The sequence below is a fragment of the Hypomesus nipponensis genome, chromosome 15, assembly GCF_054491055.1.
Source record: "Hypomesus nipponensis isolate SF chromosome 15, ASM5449105v1, whole genome shotgun sequence".
Classification (NCBI taxonomy): domain Eukaryota; kingdom Metazoa; phylum Chordata; class Actinopteri; order Osmeriformes; family Osmeridae; genus Hypomesus; species Hypomesus nipponensis.
In genome coordinates, this window is record NC_140375.1 from 19,110,001 (window position 1) to 19,134,849 (window position 24,849).

At 48.5% G+C, this 24,849-nt stretch overlaps 2 protein-coding genes across 3 annotated transcripts in view; one reads left to right on the plus strand and one right to left on the minus strand.

Annotated features, from left to right (window-relative positions):
• Positions 1-6,764, minus strand: part of ift80 (intraflagellar transport 80 homolog (Chlamydomonas)) — a 35,129-nt gene extending 28,365 nt beyond the window's left edge. The window contains exons 1-5 of the mRNA XM_084674003.1: positions 6,440-6,764; positions 6,163-6,267; positions 5,673-5,891; positions 1,807-1,917; positions 35-103 (exon numbers count right to left, since the gene is read on the minus strand). Of these exons, the coding sequence (XP_084530129.1) occupies positions 35-103; positions 1,807-1,917; positions 5,673-5,891; positions 6,163-6,202 (439 nt within the window). The 5' untranslated portion in view covers positions 6,203-6,267; positions 6,440-6,764. The remainder of the gene's footprint in view (positions 1-34; positions 104-1,806; positions 1,918-5,672; positions 5,892-6,162; positions 6,268-6,439) is intronic.
• A 391-nt stretch (positions 6,765-7,155) lies between these two features.
• On the plus strand, positions 7,156-24,257 carry smc4 (structural maintenance of chromosomes 4). 2 transcript variants are annotated; one of them, XM_084674002.1, is made up of 23 exons: positions 7,156-7,306; positions 8,743-8,892; positions 9,865-10,055; positions 10,928-11,119; positions 12,111-12,287; positions 13,163-13,327; positions 14,098-14,225; positions 14,379-14,519; positions 14,649-14,799; positions 16,649-17,047; positions 17,702-17,887; positions 17,986-18,147; positions 18,720-18,945; positions 19,467-19,546; positions 20,357-20,509; positions 21,169-21,295; positions 22,030-22,219; positions 22,311-22,455; positions 22,566-22,739; positions 22,852-23,034; positions 23,124-23,356; positions 23,524-23,707; positions 23,919-24,257. In XM_084674002.1, exons 2-23 carry the CDS (start codon positions 8,754-8,756, stop codon positions 24,081-24,083), a joined length of 3,891 nt encoding a protein of 1,296 aa, XP_084530128.1. In that variant the 5' UTR covers positions 7,156-7,306; positions 8,743-8,753; the 3' UTR covers positions 24,084-24,257. The 2 variants fall into 2 exon arrangements, with proteins under 2 accessions (XP_084530128.1, XP_084530127.1); XM_084674001.1 differs by having other exon boundaries at positions 7,167-7,362.
• The last annotated feature ends 592 nt before the right edge of the window (positions 24,258-24,849 follow it).

Genomic DNA, 24,849 nt, shown 5'->3' on the forward strand with positions numbered 1-24,849 from the left:
TGATAGAGGCAGGGTAGAGGTGGTCCATATTCACCTTGCAGAGCCAGGGTAGACCTGAGCATGCCAGTCTTGGACCAGATCTTGATCTGACCATCCTCTCCAGCTGGAAAACACACACACAACAGCATGTATGTATGTATGTAAGTGCGTGGATACAGTTGGTATGTATGTGTATGTGTATATATATATATATATATATATATATATATATATATATATATATATATATATATATATATATATATATATATATATATATACTCGAATCATCTCGAGTCTTCTAGTGACTCGTTTTTTTTCTTCAAAAGTTTAGATTTTTGATGTTTTGTATAGTTACCACCTTAAACTTCATTGTAATGTACACAAAGTATATGATTACTTATGAAAAACTGTTCATTTGAATGGTTTCTGGACATGTTAGCTAGCAATATTTTCCAGCCATGTCAAATCTAATTATGAAACTGAGTGGAATATTTGAATGCAGTTTTCTCCCTCATTACTTTTTGACACAGGTCAACTTTAAAATGATGTAACTTCAGTTGTGATAAAGATATCTGAGTGATTTAAACAGATTTGTATTCAGGGGAGTTTGTAATTTCCAAATCGGTATAATAACCAGAAAGTCGCAGTTTCACCATGTGAAGGGTTTCAGCAGGACGCCCCCTTTTCATTAAGCCGCATCCCATCAGGAAGTGAACATTGTGTTTGTAAATCGGCGTCTAGGCCGCACTGGAATATTAGCCTGAAGTTGTCATACTCATAATTCTAGTCAGAACATGTTTGAAACCGCTCCGTTGGGCTGTGAGTATGTGGCGTGTTTCAACCGAACACAGAAAAAAATGCCTCTTCGCTAAATTGGATAGACCTACAACCAATCCGAGCAACGTGGTATGTTGTTTGTTGAAAACAAATTCAACCAAGCGGTCTTTGGTGACGTGGTTGTTTATGTTACTGTTGATCATCTGTCCATCATCGTATAAAGCCCGCCCTGACAATCGGATTGGTCCGAACAGATCCTGTTCAGACATACTTTTCCCCAAAACTAGCGATCCCAGACCCAACTTCCCAACCCAATTTTTTTGTGGGCGGGGCTAAGTTGGGCTGGCAGCCAGGCTACTGGAATATAGTCCGATTGTTTATTTACCCAGGAACACTTTCACATTGGACAGCTTGAATAGTGATCTAACTAGACAACATTCACAATCAGGGTGAACATAAATTATCTAAACAGCATTACACATATCAAAACAGAAACACAACAATTGAAGTCCGAACAATGCTTATCTTTTTTTTTTTTTTTTTTTTACTTCTCTAACTAAGCTAATGCCCTGAACTTCATAGCTTTTCAGCTTGCCGCGCATTCTGGGTACCAAGAGCATTGTCGCTACAATACCAAGCAATGCAATCCTCCACGTCTCCACAACGTGATGTCATCACCCAATTGCACTAATATGCTAATGCTAACACCAAAAATGACAAAAACTGGTCTTTAACACCATTTGGAGTGTTTCATGTACCCATTAACACCCATTAATCAACAGTGGTGTTTAACCTGCAATATGGCCTTTAAGTCAGTGAGGGCTGTTTGAATGTCAAGAAGAGCAGTGGGAAAATACAAGTTGTACAAAGAGACCGCGTCCGTGTCTTATTATTTGTTCTAAAACCGGGCTATAAACCTCTTTGAAATATAAGCCATACAACCACAAGAAAACTGTAAAATCGGGGTACAGACTGTGTCTTTATTTCAGAAAAATACAGTATATATATATCTTTATCTATCTATCTATATCTGTGTGTGTGTCCTACCTGTGATGAGAGCAGTGCCATCGTAGTTCCACCTCCCCGCAAGCACGGCTCCCTTGTGGGCCTCAACACTCTTCTCCACACGACCTGTCCTGGAGAACAAGTGGAACTTCCCTGCACACACACAGACACAGGTACACAAGTGATCAGGTATGGAGACACAGACCCAGGAGACACAGTGATCAGGTATGGAGACACAGACCCAGGAGACACAGTGATCAGGCATGGAGACACAGACCCAGGAGACACAGTGATCAGGTATGGAGACACAGACCCAGGAGACACAGTGATCAGGCATGGAGACAGACCCAGGAGACACAGTGATCAGGCATGGAGACAGACCCAGGAGACACAGTGATCAGGCATGGAGACAGACCCAGGAGACACAGTGATCAGGCATGGAGACACAGACCCAGGAGACACAGTGATCAGGCATGGAGACACAGACCCAGGAGACACAGTGATCAGGCATGGAGACACAGACCCAGGAGACACAGTGATCAGGCATGGAGACACAGACCCAGGAGACACAGTGATCAGGTATGGAGACACAGACCCAGGAGACACAGTGATCAGGCATGGAGACAGACCCAGGAGACACAGTGATCAGGCATGGAGACACAGACCCAGGAGACACAGTGATCAGGCATGGAGACACAGACCCAGGAGACACAGTGATCAGGTATGGAGACACAGACCCAGGAGACACAGTGATCAGGCATGGAGACACAGACCCAGGAGACACAGTGATCAGGCATGGAGACACAGACCCAGGAGACACAGTGATCAGGCATGGAGACACAGACCCAGGAGACACAGTGATCAGGCATGGAGACACAGACCCAGGAGACACAGTGATCAGGCATGGAGACAGACCCAGGAGACACAGTGATCAGGCATGGAGACACAGTGATCAGGCATGGAGACACTTATCAAACACACGGGCCGACCGTATACTTTGCGGCGGTGTGTATTAAAAAATTCTAGAGTGTTCTATGTAATTTCTGGTTGCCTTAAACTGCAGACCAGCATGCTTCTGGTGCCAACGGTTCTATGTTTGGAAGCCCTGACAAAAGTAAGTTTTGCCGACCCAGAAAAGCAGGTAGTGACTTCTATGACTGTGACTGGCTGGGGCATTAAAAGACGTTTAGAATGAAAACAGAGTTTCAAACACGCAAGTTCAATTAAAGACTCTTGACATTTAGGACCACAGTCAGGCTGCTAGCAGCATGTCCACTGTGTCTTTCTGAACAAGGAACTAGAAACAGCTTTGACACATCCACCCAGCCAGCCATAGACACACACACACAAACAACACACACACACACACACACACTGATGTTACTGTAGCCCCCCCCACACACACACACACACACACTGATGTTACTGTAGCCCCCCCCACACACACACACACACACACTGATGTTACTGTAGCCCCCCCCCACACACACACACACACACTGATGTTACTGTAGCCCCCCCCCCCACACACACACACACACTGATGTTACTGTAGGCCCCCCCACACACACACACACACACTGATGTTACTGTAGCCCCCCACACACACACATCACACACACACACACTGATGTTACTGTAGCCCCCCCCCCACACACACACACACACACACACTGATGTTACTGTAGCCCCCCCCCCCCCACACACACACACACACACTGATGTTACTGTAGCCCCCCCCACACACACACACACACTGATGTTACTGTAGCCCCCCCCCCCCACACACACACACACAAACAACACACACACTGATGTTACTGTAGCCCCCCCCCACACACACACAAACAACACACACACTGATGTTACTGTAGCCCCCCCCCCCACACACACACACACACAAACAACACACACACTGATGTTACTGTAGCCCCACACACACACACACACACAAACAACACACACACTGATGTTACTGTAGCCCCCCCCCACACACACACACACACACAAACAACACACACACTGATGTTACTGTAGCCCCCCCCCCACACACACACAAACAACACACACACTGATGTTACTGTAGCCCCCCCCCCACACACACACAAACAACACACACACTGATGTTACTGTAGCCCCCCCCACACACACACACACACACACACAAAGACACAACAAATTGGGGTTTCAAATGAACACTTTAGAAACTTTGTGAACTAGCAACACTACAGCAACAATCACCGTGGTTACATGGATTTGAATTACTGGCTAATTTGGACTGAAATAGAATTATCCCTTTCTTGTAAACACTTTTGTTCGAATAATTGCGGTCCGACTACGATCCAATCAACACCCCGAGATAACTCGGTCTGAGTCGGTTGATAATTCGGACATTGCATGCTTGTAAACGGTGAATTGGCCTATGAACTGGACCCTGCGTCTTTAAGCATGCTTGAGATCCCTCCTTCCCTCCCAGGTCTATGCAAGGAGCCAATGAAGAAGAGCCATGGGACATTTGCATGCCTTTGTCTTAACCAATGACTGTAAAGAGCAGGGCTGCTTAAATAGCTAGCTAGCATAACATGCTAGCAGACAAACTTCTAGCACCATGGCGTGTGATGTTTTTGTCTCCTTGTGGGCTGGCCGCAAGCAATAAAGCTTTCTTAAACTTGTTCACTGACTGACTGTGCAATGCTTCATAGATTCATATTCCTGACACTCCCTCCCATGTTCCTTCGGCGGCGGCGTCTTCTCTCCATTATCAATTTAGCCAATAGCACCGTTTGCATTCGCAGTACTCCTATTATCATCATGCATGAAATGTAGAGGGACGTAGCTTCACCTTGCTCTCCGTTCGCCATCTTTCTCGAAATGTTGATGTTGTTGGTAGTGGTGAAGAGGTTAAGCGGAAATGGCTGTATCACCACTAGTTGTAATGAAAACAGCACCACGTATTGTATTGGCATGCTTTCGGCCAATGATTCCCTTTATTCACTGCCATAGGATAATAGCAGTTGCCCCAAAAAATATCACTGTCCGAATAAAGCTAGATTCGAATTGATACCATCATGGAAACTTACTGAATGACTGAGAAAGCAGTCATGGAGATTCAGCAGGACCAGGGTACAAGCACAGCATCACAGAGCAACATCCCAGAGTAGCATCACAGAGCAGCATCACAGAACAGCATCCCAGAGCAGCATCACAGAGCAGCATCACAGAGCAGCATCACAGAGCAGCATCACAGAGCAGCATCCCAGATGAGCATCACAGAGCAGCATCACAGAGCAGCATCACAGAGCAGCATCACAGAGCAGCATCCCAGAGCAGCATCACAGAGCAGCATCACAGAGCAGCATCACAGAGCAGCATCACAGAGCAGCATCACAGAGCAGCATCCCAGATGAGCATCACAGAGCAGCATCACAGAGCAGCATCACAGAGCAGCATCACAGAGCAGCATCACAGAGCAGCATCACAGAACAGCCTCACAGGGCAGTTTACACGGTCCAGGCCCAGAAGGGACTCTGGCAGTTTTCACTGCCCTGGTTTGCCAGGGAAAATTGCTGCTTCAGATTGTGGGTGTGTTTAAGCAACCATACACTGCCATTAGTGCTGCTACCACATGCTGCCTGCCACTGCAGAGCTCTCTGTGTTTACATCTCATGTAGGCACACACACACACACACACAATAGGTCACACACCCGTGACCTCTGTCCCAGGGCTGCATCTCTTTTCCCACAGAACACATCTCAGAAGATGGACCACAGAACACAGAAACAGTTGAATGTAATATAATAAACATGTAAAACATGTAGCAGATGATGGACAACATTGGACAGCTAACTTACAGTATTATAAAACCGTCTTCTATGTGTAAACATTGAAATGTGCTACTAAGACTTACCATCAGTGCTGGTCAGCACGAAGTTCTCTGCCAGGGCCTGCTTCTTGCCGCCCACAGTCTTTGGGATCCAGTGCAGATCAACGGGGAAGATGTCCTCCTGCAGCTTCACCACCAGGGTGGTGTCCCCGGTGAGCACGTTCCACTTCAGGATCTGGTGGTCCTCGCTACAGGAGTACAGCTCGTCCGCGCTAGTCCAGCCCACACTGCTTACAAGCTCCTTATGTGCATTTGGTGTTAACGAATGACACGGGCAGGGAATTGGGTGTATGTGTGTGTGTGTGTGATGCAAACGTATTTCTTTAATATCGTCTCAGTCTCGAGACCTTTAGAACTATATGATTTGAGTCTGTCGATTAAATTCCCTATCACATACCGTGTATGACTTTCAATGTGCAAGTCACATTTGGCTGTATCGGCAGTGTATATTTGTTCAATTAAGTGCCAGTATTTTTCCTTTTGCAAACAGTTTGCTGTCGAATGAATAAAAGGATATGTTTTGGCTCCTTCTGTAACGATGTTTTTAATCTCATCGTGGTGGCTGAAAAACAAGTCTCCACTCCAACAACCAGCTTCTGTACCAAGACACACTGCGAATCTGCTTAAGACGAAAGAAATATGCTTGTCAGTCAACGATGAACATAAGCTGTGTCATTGTTAAAAGGCATTAGAGGATGACATTATTTATACCATACAAATATTCATGGAAGAATTGCATTAACTGAATGAAGAATTGCATTAACTGAATAACAAACTCAGAAAATACGTGCCTTGAAACGAATGGTCGTCAAGTAAACGTCGTTCCGTTGCTAGGTGCCTTGACTAACGCTCGCTAGCTAACAAGCTTAGCTAAGGTGATGATTACCCTCACATTTATATAACTTACTTGGCCACTAGTGCATAAAGGGTACAGTTCCAATTCGAAATACTAATAATGCTGTCGCGTTGATAAGGTAGCAAGCAACAAACTATTTAAGATCAATACAAACGTTGCCATTATCTGTTGATCTGCATCAAGCTAGCTAGCGCAGCACAGTTCAGTTCACGTTGCACTTCTCTGTCCTGTTATTCAGAGGCTGTGAGTGTCGCGAGACCTTCTGGCAACGTCCTCCGATGGCAACAAAAATGGAGGGGGCTGGATTCTGAAGTTATTAAACGACGATTTTAAAGATGATTACTGATGATAGCAATGTTCAATAATTAAAATAATAATAATAATAAAAACAGAAATTAGTGACAAAGATCATTTCAAAAGAGAAAGAATACAGCCACGACAGGCACATTCAGCTACTCAAATTATGTCAGAAAAATGATTACATTCGAGTTATAAGTTAAAATTATTATGAATATTAGTTGGTAGAGTACATTTAAACATAAAACATTTCTTAGCCTTAGTCTCGTGATACACTTGGCATTGTCTCCCTTTTTTGAATTTCATGTTTTTTTCTTGCCCAATGAACGCATGGAACCTTGCGTCAGTACATAACGACTTTTGGTTCGACGGCAGATTTTCGGCGCCATTTACAAGTCAGCGATTCAAGGCTAGTTAGTGAGTCGGGACGACACAGACTTGTTTTTATGGATTGTATGTCTTATTTTGGGATACTGGACATTACTTGTACTTTGTCTTTGAAAAGGTGAACAATAAGGGAATATTGCTGGTAGATTTTCTTGATCTGCATCAACTCTGAAGGTAAAGGTTTTATTCGAAACAAGTTTAGGTGTCGCTAGCATCGGGTACAGTAGCAGCAGATAGCTTAACTACGTCGTTAGATAACCAAGTCATCTGAATAACTAGCTTGTTACATAGCTAGATCATTAGCTAGAGCTAGCCCAACTCCACGCGCAGTTCTTGTACACACTAAATATATCATTCGTGTAACTTTTACCGGGCAGATAGCTAGCAAACTAGCTATCATAGCCGGCGAAAATGACTCGCCTACACAGATGTCACCTAGTTATAACACAATTATTCCGTGTACTGGAAGTAGTAGCTACTGTATCTAATCTACGATTATTCTGAATAACCATTGACGCTAGTACACAACACAGATCAACGCAAGAAGATTGAATATGCTATAGCTAATGTTGTTATTTACTTGTCTAGCTAGCTAGACTCAATAAAAATGTGATTGCGGCTACGAAACGTTCTTACGTGTGTCTAAAGTAAACGTTCTTACGTGTGTCCAAAGTAAACGTCTATCTAGTTTACGAGGTCTAACGTTATTTTTCTGTTTCTATTCCATTACCTAGGCTGCCCAGTTAAATCACAAGCATAGCCAGTCTGACATCATTTATGAAACATTCAAGTAAAACCCTAACTCTTAAAGTATTGCCACTTCATGGAACACTTAATAGTTTACCACTGTATGTTTAAAGCAACTACACTATCACTACCCAAGTTTAAAAAGTTAATGTAACATTATCCAACCTACTGTACACCTTATTTCAAAGTGTCACAGGCTTACTATGCGCCAGTGCTCAGATGATCTAGTTAGATACTCTTGATATTTTCACGTAACGTTGCATTATGGACTAGAATAGTGTTTGTAATAACACCAAATTGCCCTGCAGTATGTCACTTTACTGCGTGCTTGAAATTAACCGACAGTTTGTGCAGCTGCTAAACAGCCCAATACGCGGCCAAGTTCTTTATGTTGCTCCGACAGCTAGCTAGTTGGCTAGCCTAGCTAACTAACGTCGCGAAGTTGGAGAGCTGACGGGCTAGCTCCGGCTTTAGAACTGCTCTTCTAACATGCTGATATACGTTCCTCACTTGTCAGTCACCTTAAAGTAATTTTCGTGATAGTTAAAACCTACAGCTAGTAATGACAAATTACAAATGATTGATCATTTGAAAATGTAACAATTCAATGAAGTCTACTCTTATTTTTCTGATTTTCAAGGGCTGGTGGATTTTTTCTCTCTTTAAACCAGTACTTTAAACTAGCCAGATAACATTTAAAGTCCCATTAAGACGTTTATTTTAACAGCATTTGTCAGTAGTGGCGCTGAAAGGCAGACGGTCAATTAATGTATGCATATTCTTTCCCCTTTTGTCTGATCTTTTCAGATATATTAATCATGACCTCTAAAACGTCTAAAAGCTCTACTGCGAAGGCGCGAGGGAAGGGTTTGCAGCCCCGGGATGACTCAGAAGACGAATTTGATGTACCCCCCAAAGAACGCAACTCGAATGGGGAAGAGGCTGCGACGTCAAATGGTAACAAAGGCTGTTTTGGTGTCTGCATCTGAATAAGTTGTGGTGGTGCGTTTATTCAATGGCAGCGCGTCACGTTGATTGGAAGTCTGGTGGTTTTGTGCCATTGGTAGTTAAAATGTTGTTGCCGTAATTCATAACACGTAGCTTGTTGGTTAGATTTTTTAAAGTAAGCAAAGCATCAGTTTATGCCTATTGTAATTTTGAGATGATTATGATGGTGGCGTGTGCGTGTTTGCCTGGAGGAGCCTTCACAAAAAGAAAGGTATTTAACTTTGGATAGTTTGTGAGGACATTTTTTTAAAAACTTTTCATGCGTTCGGTAGGTTTAAGAGAATGGTTTATCAGGGAAACTTCAGATGAATCGATCTAGGGCATTTACATTTTTGTCGTTGATGGTTGGAGTATTGTGTGTGTGTGTGTTGGTATATTTTATTTTTTCTTTCCGAAAGCTGTTCACTCGCACCATCTTATTGTATGCTATGCTTATATTTGTTTCTGTGAACAATAGACACCAAACGTTTTGTCATTGAGATGGTGGTACAATCAGTAATTTATGCATCTGTCACGAACCGTTTATTCGACTTTAATGTAGGGTTTTATGTGTAACTCGTGTCAAGTCGCGAGAATCCGGCTTTTTAACACATACAAATGTATTTGTTAGTGTATTCTCCTTGCAGCGTCTGTGTTGACGTTTGATTGGTAGAGCGGAATGGCTCGCTCGCAGCTTTTTCCTAGTCCTCTAAGTTTCTTAGGGTTCATGTTTGGGAACAAAGACATAGTGGCATATTGTGGAAGGCAGCTCGCGATCTTCCATGCGAGTCTTTGTTCCTTCCGTGTGCGGCTGTGGCTCGAGACGGCTTGCATATGTTTTGCTTGTTAGTTTCCCCCCTCCATCACCCCTCCCCCACACAGCGCTGTCCCCACCTGAAATTAATCGCACCGAGAAATAACAGTTCCAACTTTGTACCCTAGATCCGTCTCCCGGGGAGGGAGCCGAGGCGGTGGATAATCGAAGTTTTGAGGAGATTCTTGGTAGCATCCCTCCGCCCCCGCCCCCAGCCATGACCAATGAACCGGGCGCTCCTCGCTTGATGATAACGCACATAGTTAATCAGAACTTCAAATCCTACGCCGGAGAGCAGATTTTGGGGCCTTTCCACAAGGTACGGGATCTGTCAGATTGTACCCTATTTACACATTATTTTGTTAAAAGATCAAATACTATTTGGTTGTTGTCATTGTAAACAGTATAATAATGTATACATGTGTCAGTTTTGCTCTAGAGTTATTGAAATGTTGAATGTGTTTAAAGAACAATTTTATTTGTACATTATTGTTTAGTCGTTTGTTGCATATATTTTCTTGCATTCAGTTTAATCCTTGTGTTCTCTTCGGGTCATTCTGACCCATCAGTCATTGTGACCCACCGTAGTTTGCAACAACTTTACTGCATACAAAAACAAAGTGAAGCATTTTCTTTTAACCGTTCGGCTGTCTCAGACCCCCCACATTGCGAAGGTTAAAAGAAAATTATTTTTATTTACTTTTGTATTGGGTAAAATTGGGTAAACACAACGATGGTTCGTTATGAACCTTTGGGTCATGTGACCCGAAGGCAGCACACGGGTTAAACAGTCACACCATCAAAATGGAGGGAGGGGGGTATCACTTAAGAGGGGGGGTATCACTTAAGATGGTGATTTAGATGTCTGTCCACTCCACTCCCATTAGATATGCACCATATTTTCCTTCTCAATCAGTGTTTTACATCATTTCCATTGCAAACACAGGTGCCCAGTGATAGTCACACCAGACCTGCACATATTGACTCTATAAAACAGGCCCATCATTTCATGTTTACAACTGTTGTTAGAACATCAAAACCAAGCAACACATGGTTTGAGTGTTGAATCATTCAATTTTATTTTGGTATATTTAAAGAAAATTCAATGTTTGTATTAAGTTTAATGTCATTTTGATATAGATTCTCTTTTGTAAATGTAGTTTCAAGTTTCCTCCTCCCTTGCCTCCGCAGCGCTTCTCCTGCATCATCGGTCCTAACGGGAGCGGGAAGTCCAACGTGATCGACTCCATGCTGTTTGTGTTCGGGTACCGAGCTCAGAAGATCCGCTCCAAGAAGCTGGCGGTGCTCATTCACAGTTCTGACGAGCACCAGGGGGTACACAGCTGCACAGTGGAGGTCCACTTCCAGAAGATCACTGACAAGGTACTCACGTCCTCCTCTCTCATGTCCTCTTCTCCTCTCTCACGTCCTCCTCTCTCACGTCCTCCTCTCTCACGTCCTCCTCTCTCACGTCCTCCTCTCTCACGTCCTCCTCTCTCACGTCCTCCTCTCTCACGTCCTCCTCTCTCACGTCCTCCTCTCTCACGTCCTCCTCTCTCACGTCCTCCTCTCTCACGTCCTCTCCTCTCTCACGTCCTCCCCTTCTCTCTCACGTCCTCCCCTTCTCTCTCACGTCCTCCCCTTCTCTCTCACGTCCTCCCCTTCTCTCTCACGTCCTCCCCTTCTCTCTCACGTCCTCCCCTTCTCTCTCACGTCCTCCCCTCCTCTCTCACGTCCTCCCCTCCTCTCTCACGTCCTCCCCTCCTCTCTCACGTCCTCCCCTCCTCTCTCACGTCCTCCCCTCCTCTCTCACGTCCTCCCCTCCTCTCTCACGTCCTCCCCTCCTCTCTCACGTCCTCCCCTCCTCTCTCACGTCCTCCCCTCCTCTCTCACGTCCTCCCCTCCTCTCTCACGTCCTCCCCTCCTCTCTCACGTCCTCCCCTCCTCTCTCACGTCCTCTCCTCCTCTCCCACGTCCTGTCCTCCTCTCTCACGTCCTGTCCTCCTCTCTCACGTCCTGTCCTCCTCTCTCACGTCCTGTCCTCCTCTCTCACGTCCTGTCCTCCTCTCTCACGTCCTGTCCTCCTCTCTCACGTCCTGTCCTCCTCTCTCACGTCCTGTCCTCCTCTCTCACGTCCTCTCCTCCTCTCTCACGTCCTCCCCTCCTCTCTCACGTCCTCTCCTCCTCTCTCACGTCCTCTCCTCCTCTCTCACGTCCTCTCCACCTCTTTCACGTCCTCCTCTCACGTCCACACACACCATTACTGCTGCTGTTATATCACAAGCATTCTTCAGTTTGTTATTTAACAAGTGTGGTGGATTATTCTTATATTTGTTCAGCCTATTCAAGTTGTTGTTTGCCCCCCCCGAGCCAGGAAGGAGATGATTATGACGTCGTCCCCAACAGCAAGTTTTGCGTCTCCAGAACGGCCAACAAGGACAACAGTTCCTCTTACCACATCAACGGGAAGAAGGCCACCTTCAAGGAGGTGGGGGCTCTGCTCAGAAGCCACGGCATCGACCTGGACCACAACAGGTTCCTCATCCTGCAGGTAGCGTGGGGTTCTCCTCAGCCCTCGATCTCATCCCTTTTCCTTTTGTGGCTGTCGCCTGGGCAACCGTCCAGTTGTCAAACCTGTGGAGACAGACAGCTCAGCTCCAAGCCTCCTAACTCTGCTATAGCAGCGCATCATGGTTTGAAACAATAAGGAAACCGTGCAAACCATTTTTTGCTGCTTTAGTATTTGAAGGAAACACAGCATTAGATGCAGCTGGGACAGGCCCCTATTGGAGAGCCCCTCTACCAAATCTAAATGTATTTTTATAGCCTTTTTTATAAGCAATGTCACAGAGGGCTTCACATACGCCCATAGAACTGCCCTTAAACCAACCTAAACCCTCAAGGAAGACAAGGAAAAACTCCCAGAAAAACTCCCAACGGGAGAAAAAATGGAAGAAACCTTGGGAGGAGCAATTCAGTGAGGGATCCCCTCCTCTAGAGACGGTTAGTGAAAGAGAGGAGCTGAACACAGGCTGAATATAGTCATACAGCAGGGAAGTGTCAATGGGTGTTGAAACACCAACATCCAGTGTTCAATTTGGGTCAGTTGGTAAATGTTAGTATAGAGAGACAGCTCAGCTCCAAGCCTCCTAAGCGGGAGAGGAGGGGGCAGGGCCTGCTGTTCCCTCGTCCAGACCAGCACCCCTTTGCTGTACTCACTACGCTGTAGCAGCATGTAAATATTGGCGTGTGAGAATGAGCCCAACCCCAATATTGGCAATGCTGCTGCAGTGTGGCGGGCCCAAACCCTCGTCTGAGCATCCGTACGCTCACCGGAACACCCTTCACACACAGCTCGTAAATATAATAATGTTAGCTTCAGTCACATAACAGCGCCAGGTTCTTTAACATTTCGTGTGTGTGCAGGGCGAGGTGGAGCAGATCGCCATGATGAAGCCGCGAGGCCAGACAGAGCATGACGAGGGCATGCTGGAGTACCTGGAGGACATCATCGGCTCTGGACGCCTCAAGGAGCCCATCGACATCCTCAGCCGCCGACTGGAGCACCTCAACGAGCAGAGAGGAGAGAAGGTGAGGGATAGGAGTGGGGAGGTGAGGGAGAGGCGTGGGGAGGTGAGGGAGAGGCGTGGGGAGGTGAGGGAGAGGCGTGGGGAGGTGAGGGAGAGGAGTGGGGTGAGGGAGGGGAGTGAAGGAGGGGTGAGGGAGAGGAGTGGAGGGGTGAGGGAGAGGGGTGAAGGTGTGGAGGGGTGAAGGAGGGGAGTGGAGGGGTGAGGGAGAGGAGGGAGAGGGGTGAAGGTGTGGAGGGGTGAAGGAGGGGAGTGGAGGGGTGAGGGAGAGGAGTGGAGGGGTGAGGGAGTGGAGTGGAGGGGTGAAGGTGAGGAGGGGTGAGGGAGGGGAGTGGAGGGGTGAGGGAGGGGAGTGGAGGGGTGAGGGAGGGGAGTGGAGTGGAGGGGTGAGGGAGGGGAGTGGAGTGGAGGGGTGAGGGAGTGGAGTGGAGGGGTGAGGGAGTGGAGTGGAGGGGTAAGGGAGAGGAGTGGGGAGGTGAGGGAGTGGAGTGGAGTGGAGGGGTGAGGGAGTGGAGTGGAGGGGTAAGGGAGAGGAGTGGGGAGGTGAGGGAGTGGAGTGGAGTGGAGGGGTGAGGGAGTGGAGTGGAGGGGTAAGGGAGAGGAGTGGAGTGGAGGTGAGGGAGTGGAGTGGAGGGGTGAGGGAGTGGAGTGGAGGGGTAAGGGAGAGGAGTGGGGAGGTGAGGGTTGTGAAGGAGGGGACACGTGCCTCCTCAGAACCCGCTGAATAATCTCCCCCACACCCCCCCATCTCCTCATACTATGTGTGTGGATCAGCTGAACAGGGTGAAGATGGTGGAGAAGGAGAAGGGCGCCCTGGAAGCAGAGAAGAACACGGCTGTGGAGTTCCTCACCCTGGAGAATGACATCTTTAAGCAGAAGAGCCAGCTCTGCCAGTACTACGTGTGAGTACACCAGCAGCTGTGGAGTGTGTGTGACAGAGTAGCGGTCTGTACTGTGTGTGTGTGTGTGTGTAGCTATCTGGACTGGTCGGTACATTCCTTGTGTGACACGTTGGTAAAGGTGGATGGCGTTGGGCTGTGTGTACGTCTGCTCAGCCATGACTTCCAGAAGAAGGTGAAGGTGAAGGAGGAGGAGAAGCAGAGGATCCTGGAGGAGAGCAAGGACCTCACGGAGAGGAGCAGCCAGATCGCCATGGAGACGGAGAAGAAGAACCAGGATCTGAAGAATGTGGAGAAGTACGTCTGGAGGGGGCTGCTGGAGGCAGGGAGGGAGGGGCTGCTGGAGGCAGGGAGGGAGGGGCTGTTGGAAGGAGGGACACACACCAGGGATATTTATCTATGGTGTGTGTGTGTGTGATCCACCAGGAAGCAGAACAAGCTGACCAGGTACATGGAGGCTCAGAAGGAGAAGTTCACCCAGCTGGACCTGCAGGATGTGGAGGTGCGCGAAAAACTCAAACACACCAAGAGCAAGACCAAGAAGCTGCTTAAACTGCTGGAGAAGAACAAGGACATGGTGGGTTGTGTCTGTGTGTGTGTCCCAGACTTGTGTGTGTGTGTGTCCCAGATAGGGCTGCCGCGATTCGTCAACGTCATCGACGATATTTTTTTAAAGATGCGTCGATTTAAAATATTGATATTCAGTATTTTAAATCGACGCATCTTTAAAGAAAAATATATATATATATACAAAAATACAAAAACGCTTCAATTCATTATCCACCTTATTCTCAGGGGGTCTACTGTAGAAATGATTATGGGTGCAACTTCCGGTGAGTAGCGCAAGTTGCGGTTTGCTATACGTTAGTCCCAGCCAGCCGTCAACAGTGATTCTTTCTAAAGTAATTTCAACTATAATTTTACTAAAACTGGTTTGTTTTTAAACATATGTTGTCATTTGATTGTTATTATTATTGTTATAAAATGTCATTGCGAAGCTCTGGTAGGCTACCTGTTGTGCTGTTCGCGGCTTTACTACAGCTAACATCCAGATTTAGCTAAATCTGTAGCTTCCACGACAGTGTGTTGAACACACACCCACAACAAAAAGGGATTGTTGTTGTGACAAACGGTACAGTTTCCATCACCTGCCAACAACAGAATGTAGCTGAAAAACCTAGCCTTGAAGAGACCACCCAAAACACTATCGTATGTGTACTCATTTCATTTTGTGGACAAAAAGCTGACGGAGGAAATCCGCATCCTACTTTGTGTTTGGGCTACGAAAGACCTCCACAGATATAGTTGCAGTACTGCCATGCAAGTGTTCATATAGGATTTTTTGTGGGTTAGTAGTGTCCTCGTCCAGCAACACATGAGCACCCAGTCGTTTCTATTTCACCTGACGATGAAACTAAAACCCAGGACCGGTGATGTGGGACTTTGAGGCTCTGACTAGGCTCTATGTCTGCTTTAAGGTAGACAAGGTTGTGTCCCACCTCCTTTATTAAAACGCGACCAACTTTATTGCGGTGGAGGTAGCTAGCTACTGATTAGACTCTGAGCTTTTCAGGTTATTCATCGCTTCACCCGCCGTCCGTAGCAACAGAGTTGCTAAAGTAGCTAAATTTGCTAGTTTACGTTATTTGAGGCCTTTTTTCAGGTCGGCCTCCCATCCCTCGATAGTAGAAGGCAGAGGTATGATCAAATTGTCCAGATTCAGGTGTAACAGGCTGTGTTCCCACATGTTTTATTTCGCATCAGAATTAGCTTACCGCAATGACTGTTTGAGCGTTACCATGACAATCGCCGGCTCCGGAAATTTCCTTTCTCTTGCTATTTAGCTAACTTGTTAACCGTAACCATGTAACCATGACGCGTTGCTAGGACAATGGAGGCGTATGAAGGGATTTAAAGACGTTAACCCTAACGTCCGGCTCTAGTGTGTGGTAAATGTACACTACCTGGTTCTTAGATAATTGGCGAGTATTGCTATCGAATCATTACCGAATTGGCATAAGCACCAGCCCAGAACCAGCACCTTGGAATTTTTGGTTTAAAAGGGGTGTGTGTTCGTGTATGTTGGGATATGTTATGTAGCTTATCTAAATATTTTAATTAACGTTGGAGTTGATAGTTTAAACCTACAGTTTTGCACTTTAATTTGTAAGCCTTTGTTTGTTTGTCAATGACATATACAGTTTGTTGTTTTCAAAATAAAATGAACTGAAATGGTCCAAAAATTCTATATATTTTGAATATTTTTTTTAATTAATCGTTTTGATTAAATCGACTAATCTAAAAAATAGTCTACAGATTAATCGATAGAAAAATAGTCGTTAGTGGCAGCCCTAGTCCCAGACCTGTGTGTGTGTGTGTGTGTCCCAGACCTGTGTGTGTGTCTGATGAGTGGTCCTGTGCTGCAGGTGGAGGAGCAGCGCGGCGTGCTGGTCAGCAGTGAGAACACCATCTCAGAGGCGTGTGCCCGCCGGGAGCAGCTGGAGGGCAGGAAGGTGGAGGAGGAGGAGAAGCTGGGGGCTGTGATGGAGAGCCTGAAGGGGGAGACGAGCGGCCTGCAGCTGGAGAAGCAGGCCAGTGAGAAGCAGCTGATGGTGCTGAGCAGGGAGGTGAACGACACGCGCTCTCGTATGGAGGTGGCCCAGTCAGAGATGGACATCTACCTGAGCCGCCACAACACTGCCCTGACACAGCTCAGCTCAGCCAGGACGGCCCTGTCCACCACATCCAGCACCCTGCAGGAGAGACGCGCCGCAATCCACCACCTGCAGGACAAGATCCCCCAGTGTGAGGAGGAGCTGAAGAAGGTAGGGAGGGAGGGAGGGAGGGACTTCTATATGACTGCAGCTGTCTTTTACAGGGTGTCTGTAGTTTGTTTAGTTGTCTTAACATGTCTGTGTCCCTGTGTGTGTGTCCCTCTGTGTGTGTCCGTGTGTGTGTGTCCCTGTGTGTGTGTCCCTCTGTGTCCGTGTGTGTGTGTCCCTGTGTGTGTGTCCCTGTGTGTGTGTCCCTGTGTGTGTGTCCCTGTGTGTGTGTCCCTGTGTGTGTGTCCCTGTGTGTGTGTCCCTGTGTGTCCGTGTGTGTGTGTCCCTGTGTGTGTGTCCCTGTGTGTCCGTGTGTGTGTGTCCCTGTGTGTGTGTCCCTGTGTGTCCGTGTGTGTGTGTCCCTGTGTGTGTGTCCCTGTGTGTCCGTGTGTGTGTGTCCCTGTGTGTGTGTCCCTGTGTGTGTGTCCCTGTGTGTGTGTCCGTGTGTGTGTGTCCCTGTGTGTGTGTCCCTGTGTGTGTGTCCCTCTGTGTCCCTGTGTGTGTGTGTCCCTCTGTGTCCGTGTGTGTGTGTCCCTCTGTGTCCGTGTGTGTGTGTGTGTCCCTGTGTCTGTGTGTGTCCCTGTGTGTGTCCCTGTGTCTGTGTGTGTGTCCCTGTGTGTGTGTGTGTCTGTGTGTGTCTGTGTGTCCGTGTCCCAGGACGAGGCAGAGCTCCAGCGGCTGCAGAAGGAGGATGTGGGTGTCAGGGAGGAGATGAAGGGGCTGAGGCAGAAGGTGGAGGAGGCCAAGTCTGCCCTGTCCTCAAGCCACAGCAGGGGCAAGGTGCTGGAGGCCCTCATGCAGCAGAAGAGGAGCGGGAACATCCAGGGCATCTACGGACGGCTGGTAACAAACACACACAGAAACACACACACTCTCAGACACACACACACACAGAAGGAGAGACGGTGTGGTCAGGTGACCGTGCAGCGCTGTGTGTGCAGGGTGACTTGGGGGCGATCGATGGGAAGTACGATGTGGCCATCTCCTCCTGCTGTGGGGCTCTGGATCACATCCTGGTGGACACCATCGACACGGCCCAGAGGTGCGTCATGTACCTGAAGACAAACAACATCGGCTTCGCCACCTTCATCGGCCTGGACAAGGTGAGGGGCAGCTAGCTTAGCCGGCCTAGCCCGGCAGGGTTAGCTTAGCCAGCCTAGCCCGGCAGGGTTAGCTTAGCCAGCCTAGCCCGGCAGGGTTGCAGGGTTGGCTTAGCAGAGCTTACCCAAGTAGGGGTTAGTTAGCAGCTAACGATAAACACGCAGGCTACACTCTGTGTCAGTAGTCTGAGGATGATGATCTGGCTCAATTTGAGTTCTGCCACAGTGCCCCTCCAGCCTGGCTCTACCTGGCTACACTGCTGTGTGTCTGCTCTGGAGCCTGCTGGTACATACCATGTCCGTTTAACAAACGCCATCTAAAGCAGCCTTTCTCTACCCTGGTCCTCAGGGACCCCCTGCCCTGCATGTTCTAGATGTTTCCCTGCTCCAACACACCTGATTTGAATGAATGGGTTGTTATGTAGCTCAGCAGAAGCCTGGTAGTGACCCTTCACCCCGCAGGAGAGGGTCCCTGAAAAACAGGGTTGAGAAAGAACAAATGAGGGAAGGGGGGGGGGGGGGGGGTTCAAACCTGTTACGTCTTCATCTACAGCCCCTCCGTCCCATCTTCTCAGATGAAGGTGTGGGAGCAGAAGATGTCTCCCATCTCCACCCCGGAGGGCGCGGCCCGCCTGTTCGACATGGTGCGCGTGCAGGACGAGAGCACACGGCCGGCCTTCTACTTCGCCCTGCGGGACACGCTGGTGGCCCGGGACCTGGGGGAGGCCACACGCCTGGCCTTCCAGAGGGACAAGCGCTGGAGGGTCGTTACCCTGCAGGGACAGATCATAGAGATGGCTGGTGGGTGGGGGGGATAGATAGGTGGATGTGTGGAGGGATGCTGGCTGAGTGTGGAGGGATGATGGCTGAGTGTGGAGGGATGATGGCTGAGTGTGGAGGGATGATGGCTGAGTGTGGAGGGATGATGGCTGAGTGTGGAGGGATGATGGCTGAGTGTGGAGGGATGATGGCTGAGTGTGGAGGGATGATGGCTGAGTGTGGAGGGATGCTGGCTGAGTGTGGAGGGATGATGGCTGAGTGTGGAGGGATGATGGCTGAGTGTGGAGGGATGCTGGCTGAGTGTGGAGGGATGATGGCTGAGTGTGGAGGGATGATGGCTGAGTGTGGAGGGATGCTGGCTGAGTGTGGAGGGATGCTGGCTGAGTGTGGAGGGATGATGGCTGAGTGTGGAGGGATGATGGCTGAGTGTGGAGGGATGCTGGCTGAGTGTGGAGGGATGCTGGCTGAGTGTGGAGGGATGCTGGCTGAGTGTGTATTGGAGCCAGCAGCTGGGAGGTGCTGACCCTGTCTCTGCTTGTCAGGCACCATGACGGGAGGAGGAGGAGGAGTGATGAAGGGCAGGATGGGCTCCTCCATCACCTCTGAGGTGTCCCAGGTGGAGGTGAGGGCTCACACGCACCTTATCTGATCAGACACACCTCAGTGTTTCCCACAGATTAGAAAAGCTATTTGTGGAGGGGGGGGGTTGTTTCATGTCAGACCGGGGGGGGGCGGGGGTCAAACACAGAACTTTGTTATATTAAATATGAATCCAAAATTATTCACACCTTTACAAAATCAACAACAACAAACAAATCATTTCTGCAAATGCAGGTAGCAACGCTAGTGCTAAATAACTATTTAACTGGTCGGCTCCATGACGCCAGGTAAGTAGCTAGCTCGTGAGACTGCTCACCAAAAGAACGAAGGGGAACCTTCGAATAAGACATGTTAGGTACTTAGCGAAAAGTAGCCTCAACTTTCCTAGCTACGGCACTAATGCTGAAGGCTCGCTGATATAGCTGTCGGTCTTATTAGAACGGCGTAGGTATGCATCGTTGCTGACGTTGTGACTGTGTGTAATAATAATAATAATAATAAATTGTATTTAAAGGTGCCTTTCTTGGTACTCAAGAACACCGTACAGGATATAAAATACATTTCAAAACATCAAAAACAAAGAATACAACAACATTAAAAACAACAGAAGCAGGCAGTGTGTATGTGAGAAAGACACGTGAGTGACAGAGAGAGGGAGAGCAGGGAAAGGAAATGCAGCTGAACTAATATGCTGCGTGTTTTAAATATGGTTAAAAAAGAAAAATAACAAAACACAATATGTGGCGGCCGGTGTTGATTCTGTGGAGCACCGCCACAAATTAGTCTGTGTGTGGGAAACATTGCACCTTCTCTCACACACCTTCTCTCCCAGCTGGGGCAGATGGAGAGTCAGCTGCAGCGCCAGGTGGAGCGTGGGCGGGGCTGCCAGGAGAGGAGGCTGCAGCTGGAGGAGAACATCCACACCCTCACCCAGCAGCTCCGAGACATGAGGAACACCCTGGAGAAGTACACCCTCAGTCTGCCGGTACACACACACACACACACACCCTCAGTCTGCCGGTACACACACACACACCCTCAGCCTGCCGGTACACACACACACACACCCTCAGTCTGCCGGTACACACACACACACCCTCAGCCTGCCAGTACACACACACCCTCAGTCTGCCGGTACACACACACACACCCTCAGTCTGCCGGTACACACACACACACCCTCAGCCTGCCGGTACACACACACACACCCTCAGCCTGCCGGTACACACACACCCTCAGTCTGCCGGTACACACACACACACCCTCAGCCTGCCGGTACACACACACCCTCAGTCTGCCGGTACACACACACACACCCTCAGCCTGCCGGTACACACACACACACCCTCAGCCTGCCGGTACACACACACCCTCAGTCTGCCGGTACACACACACACACCCTCAGTCTGCCGGTACACACACACACACCCTCAGTCTGCCGGTACACACACACACACCCTCAGTCTGCCGGTACACACACACACACCCTCAGTCTGCTGGTACACACACACACCCTCAGCCTGCTGGTACACACACACACACACACCCTCAGTCTGCCGGTACACACACACACCCTCAGTCTGCTGGTACACACACACATGCAGGTATGCATGTGCCCAAAGTCAATATCTGCTGTGTGTGTAGAGCCTGGCAGAGCAGGAGGTCCACCTGAAGACTCAGATTAAGGAGCTGGAGGGCAAGGAGGTGGCAGCTGCTCCAGACAAGAAGCACCAGACACAGCTGCAGAAGACCCTGGACGCCTTCAAGAAAGGTACACACACTATACACACACTATACACACACACACTATACACACACACACACTATACACACACACATACCAGTGTTTCTGGCGTGGGGTGGGGTGTTTGTTACAGAAAACTTTAAATATATATATATATATTTGTATTATGTTGGATGCTATCCTCCTCTCCTACTCTTTCTGGTTGAAGCCTGAAAATATTGTAAACAATTTCTGCATGCAGGTATTAACGCTAGTGCTAAATAACTATTTAGCTGCTAGGCTCCATGACGCCAGGTAAGTAGGGCTCGTGAGACTGCTCACCAAAAGAACGATGTGTAATCCACTTGTCTAGCAGATTAAGACATGTTCGTAGGTACCTAGCGAAAAGTAACCTCAACTTTCCTAGACTTAGCTATGGTACTAATGCTGAAGGCTCGCTGATATTGCATAGCGTCATTGCTAACATGTGCTGGCGTTGTGACTGTGTGTGTGTGTGAGAGACGCTTGAGTGACGGAGGGAGAGGAGGGGGGAAAATGCAGCTGGACGAATACGCTGCGTGTTTTAAATATTGTAAAAAATAATAACGACACGCAATATGGGGCGGCCGATGTTGATTCTGTGGCGCACTGCCACAAATTGGTCTGTGTGGTAAACACTGCACACACACCCACACTATACACATCCAGATCCACACTTGTGGACTAGATGAAACTTATCTCCTTCTGATTTCCTACCTGTTGTCCTCCCCTCCCCCTCCCAGAATACGAGGCAGCCTCCAGCAGGGCGGGGAAGGTGGAGGCTGAGGTGCAGCGTCTGCACACGCTGATCCTGGACATCACCAGCCACAAGCTGAAGGCCCAGCAGGACCGGCTGGACCAGGTGGTCAGAGAGCTGGACGCCTGCTCCTCCACCATCACCAAGGCCCAGGTGGCCATCAAGACTGCTGGGCGGTGAGCGCAGCACACACACACACACAGATGGAGGATGAGGTGGTCATCCAGACTGCACACACACAGCTCTCACACGGTCCCCTGTGCTCAGGACCCTGCTGAAGGCGGAGGAGGCTGTGCAGCGAGGGCAGGGGGAGCAGGAGGAGGGTGAGAAGCTCATCGCTGAGCTCACAGTGCAGCTGAAGACTCTGGAGGAACAGGCTGGAGACATCATGAAGTCCTGCCAGGATGCAGAGGTCACACACATCTCACACACCAGTGTTTCAAGGAGTGACTTCAGAGGAAAACGGTGCTAACCAACATTCCCATCAGAGCGAGGTGCTGACCTTGTCCTCCGGGCCTGCAGGGGGCGTTACCAGAGGTCCAGCAGCAGTACGTGAGCGTGCTGGAGGAGATCAAGGCCCTGCAGCAGCAGGAGCACGCCCTGCAGGAGGAGAGCCTCAGCGTCAGGCTGGCCCTGCAGCAGATCGACACCTCCTGCAGAGAGTACACCAACAAGATCAAGCACTGGGAGAAGGAGGTAGGCCTGGCTGCTGCTGGTCACTTCCTGCTTGGCTGACTGGCCACTTCCTGGTCCTCTTGTCTGTCCCCTGTCCGGCCTGTCACCTGACTGTCCCCTGTCCCGTCCCCAGGGGTCCAAGCTGCGTCTCCACGTGGTGGAGGGCCAGGAGCAGCAGGAGCTGGCTGCACTGAGCCCTGCGGAGCTGGAGGCCCTCAAGGGCCCTGACGCCATCACCAAGCACATCTCCCTGCTGGAGGCCCGCTGCGCCCAGCTCAGACCCAATCTGGGGGCCATTGCAGAGTACAAGAAGAAGGTTCACACAACACATACGCACGCGCGCACACACACATGCACAGTTAGCCCGTATGTGTGCTGAGGTGCAGTTTCCCCCCTGGCCTGCAGGAGGAGCTGTTCCTGCAGCGCGTGGCTGAGCTGGACAGCATCACCTCTGAGAGGGACCGCTTCAAGCACGGCGTGGAGGACGTCCGCAAGCAGAGGCTCAACGAGTTCATGGCCGGCTTCAACATCATCACCAACAAACTGAAGGAGAACTACCAGATGCTGACCCTAGGGGGCGACGCAGAGCTGGAACTGGTGGACAGCCTGGACCCCTTCTCTGAGGGCATAATGTTCAGGTGAGGGAGGTGCCCTTGTCTGTTGAGAGGTTTTAGTCTTAAGTGACAGCATAGAGAATGTACTTGGATTACCGGTTTGTAAAACTCTGACTTGATCCCCCTCCCTCCCTCTCTCTCTCTCTGTCCCTCCCTCCCACTCTCTCTCTGTCCCTCCCTCCCTCCCCCAGTGTGCGTCCTCCTAAGAAGAGCTGGAAGAAGATCTTCAACCTGTCTGGAGGAGAGAAGACCCTGAGCTCTCTGGCGCTGGTGTTTGCTCTGCACCACTTCAAGCCCACGCCCCTCTACTTCATGGACGAGATCGACGCCGCGCTCGACTTCAAGAACGTCTCCATCGTGGCTTGCTACATCTATGTGAGCTGGAACACACACACACACATACATACATACACACTGTGTAGGAGTACATCAAACCAAAAATGTATTTCAAATCAATGATGCAGAAAGTAACATTTGACAGGTAGGACCGTGTTGTGCCAGTTAGGTTGCAGTGTGTTCCAGCACCAGGAGATACCTAAATGCATGCCAAAAAAGTCATGATCTCATCTTTGTGTTTGGTCTCAAGGAGCAAACCAAGAACGCCCAGTTCATCATCATCTCCCTGAGGAACAACATGTTTGAGATCGCCGACCGTCTCATCGGCATCTACAAAACTCACAACACCACCAAGAGCGTTGGCATCAACCCCAAAACCATCGTGTTCCAGCAGCCTGAGGTGCTCACTGCCTGAGGAGGAGTAGGAGGAGGCTCCAGGGTCCAGCTGGGGCCGTAGATATGAATTTCTGCATCTGAATGTTTCCTTTTTCCTGTCACACCACAGGTCCTGTCATGTGTAAATCTATTATTCTGTCCATAAATGCTGCTGCTTTTTTTCCACTGTTGCAAATAAATCTTTTCTTATCTGTCTGAGCCTCCTTTTTGTGTTTGTGTGTGTTTAGAGGGAGGGAACTTGTACAGACTGAGGGGTCAAACAGGAGGTGGGAGGTCACCGTGAGGTCAGGGTTCAATTCCTACCTCATTGACTGGTTTGCTTCAGCAACTTCCACTTGAATTATAATAATTAACAGAAAGTTTCAACTTTCGGGGCAAGTTTTTTTTCCACACTGTGAAAGGAGAGCACAGAGAAGCCAGTAGATTAAAGCAGAGTTGATTCCTTATCAATGCTGTAACCTTTTTCATATTTCTTACTGTTTTTTGAAAATGTTCACTTTTTCAAACAAAAAACAAATCAAATGTCAAATATATTTCTAACTTTTCGAAACTTTTTGATAGGTTAAAGCAGAGTACAATAGAGTATAGTAGAGTCCTCATCAATAATGAAATCTTCCTATATCATATATATATATATATACATAAAAAAATGTAAACCTTTTTTTCAAACCTGTCAGAAAAATACATTGTGAAGTATAGTACATAAACCAGAAAAATGTAAGTACAGTCCCAAAGTATTTGTACTTTGTTACTTCCCATCTCTGAAAATTAAGCACAAGAAACTA

What these genes read in the sequence shown, in the direction of transcription:
- smc4 (XM_084674002.1), top strand. Translation starts at nt 8,754, where the DNA reads ATGACCTCTAAAACGTCTAAAAGCTCTACTGCGAAGGCGCGAGGGAAG. An exon ending in TTTTGGGGCCTTTCCACAAG is followed by an intron (nt 10,056 to 10,927) that starts GTACGGGATCTG and finishes TTGCCTCCGCAG; the next exon opens with CGCTTCTCCTGCATCATCGG. An exon ending in ACGAGCAGAGAGGAGAGAAG is followed by an intron (nt 13,328 to 14,097) that starts GTGAGGGATAGG and finishes TGTGTGGATCAG; the next exon opens with CTGAACAGGGTGAAGATGGT.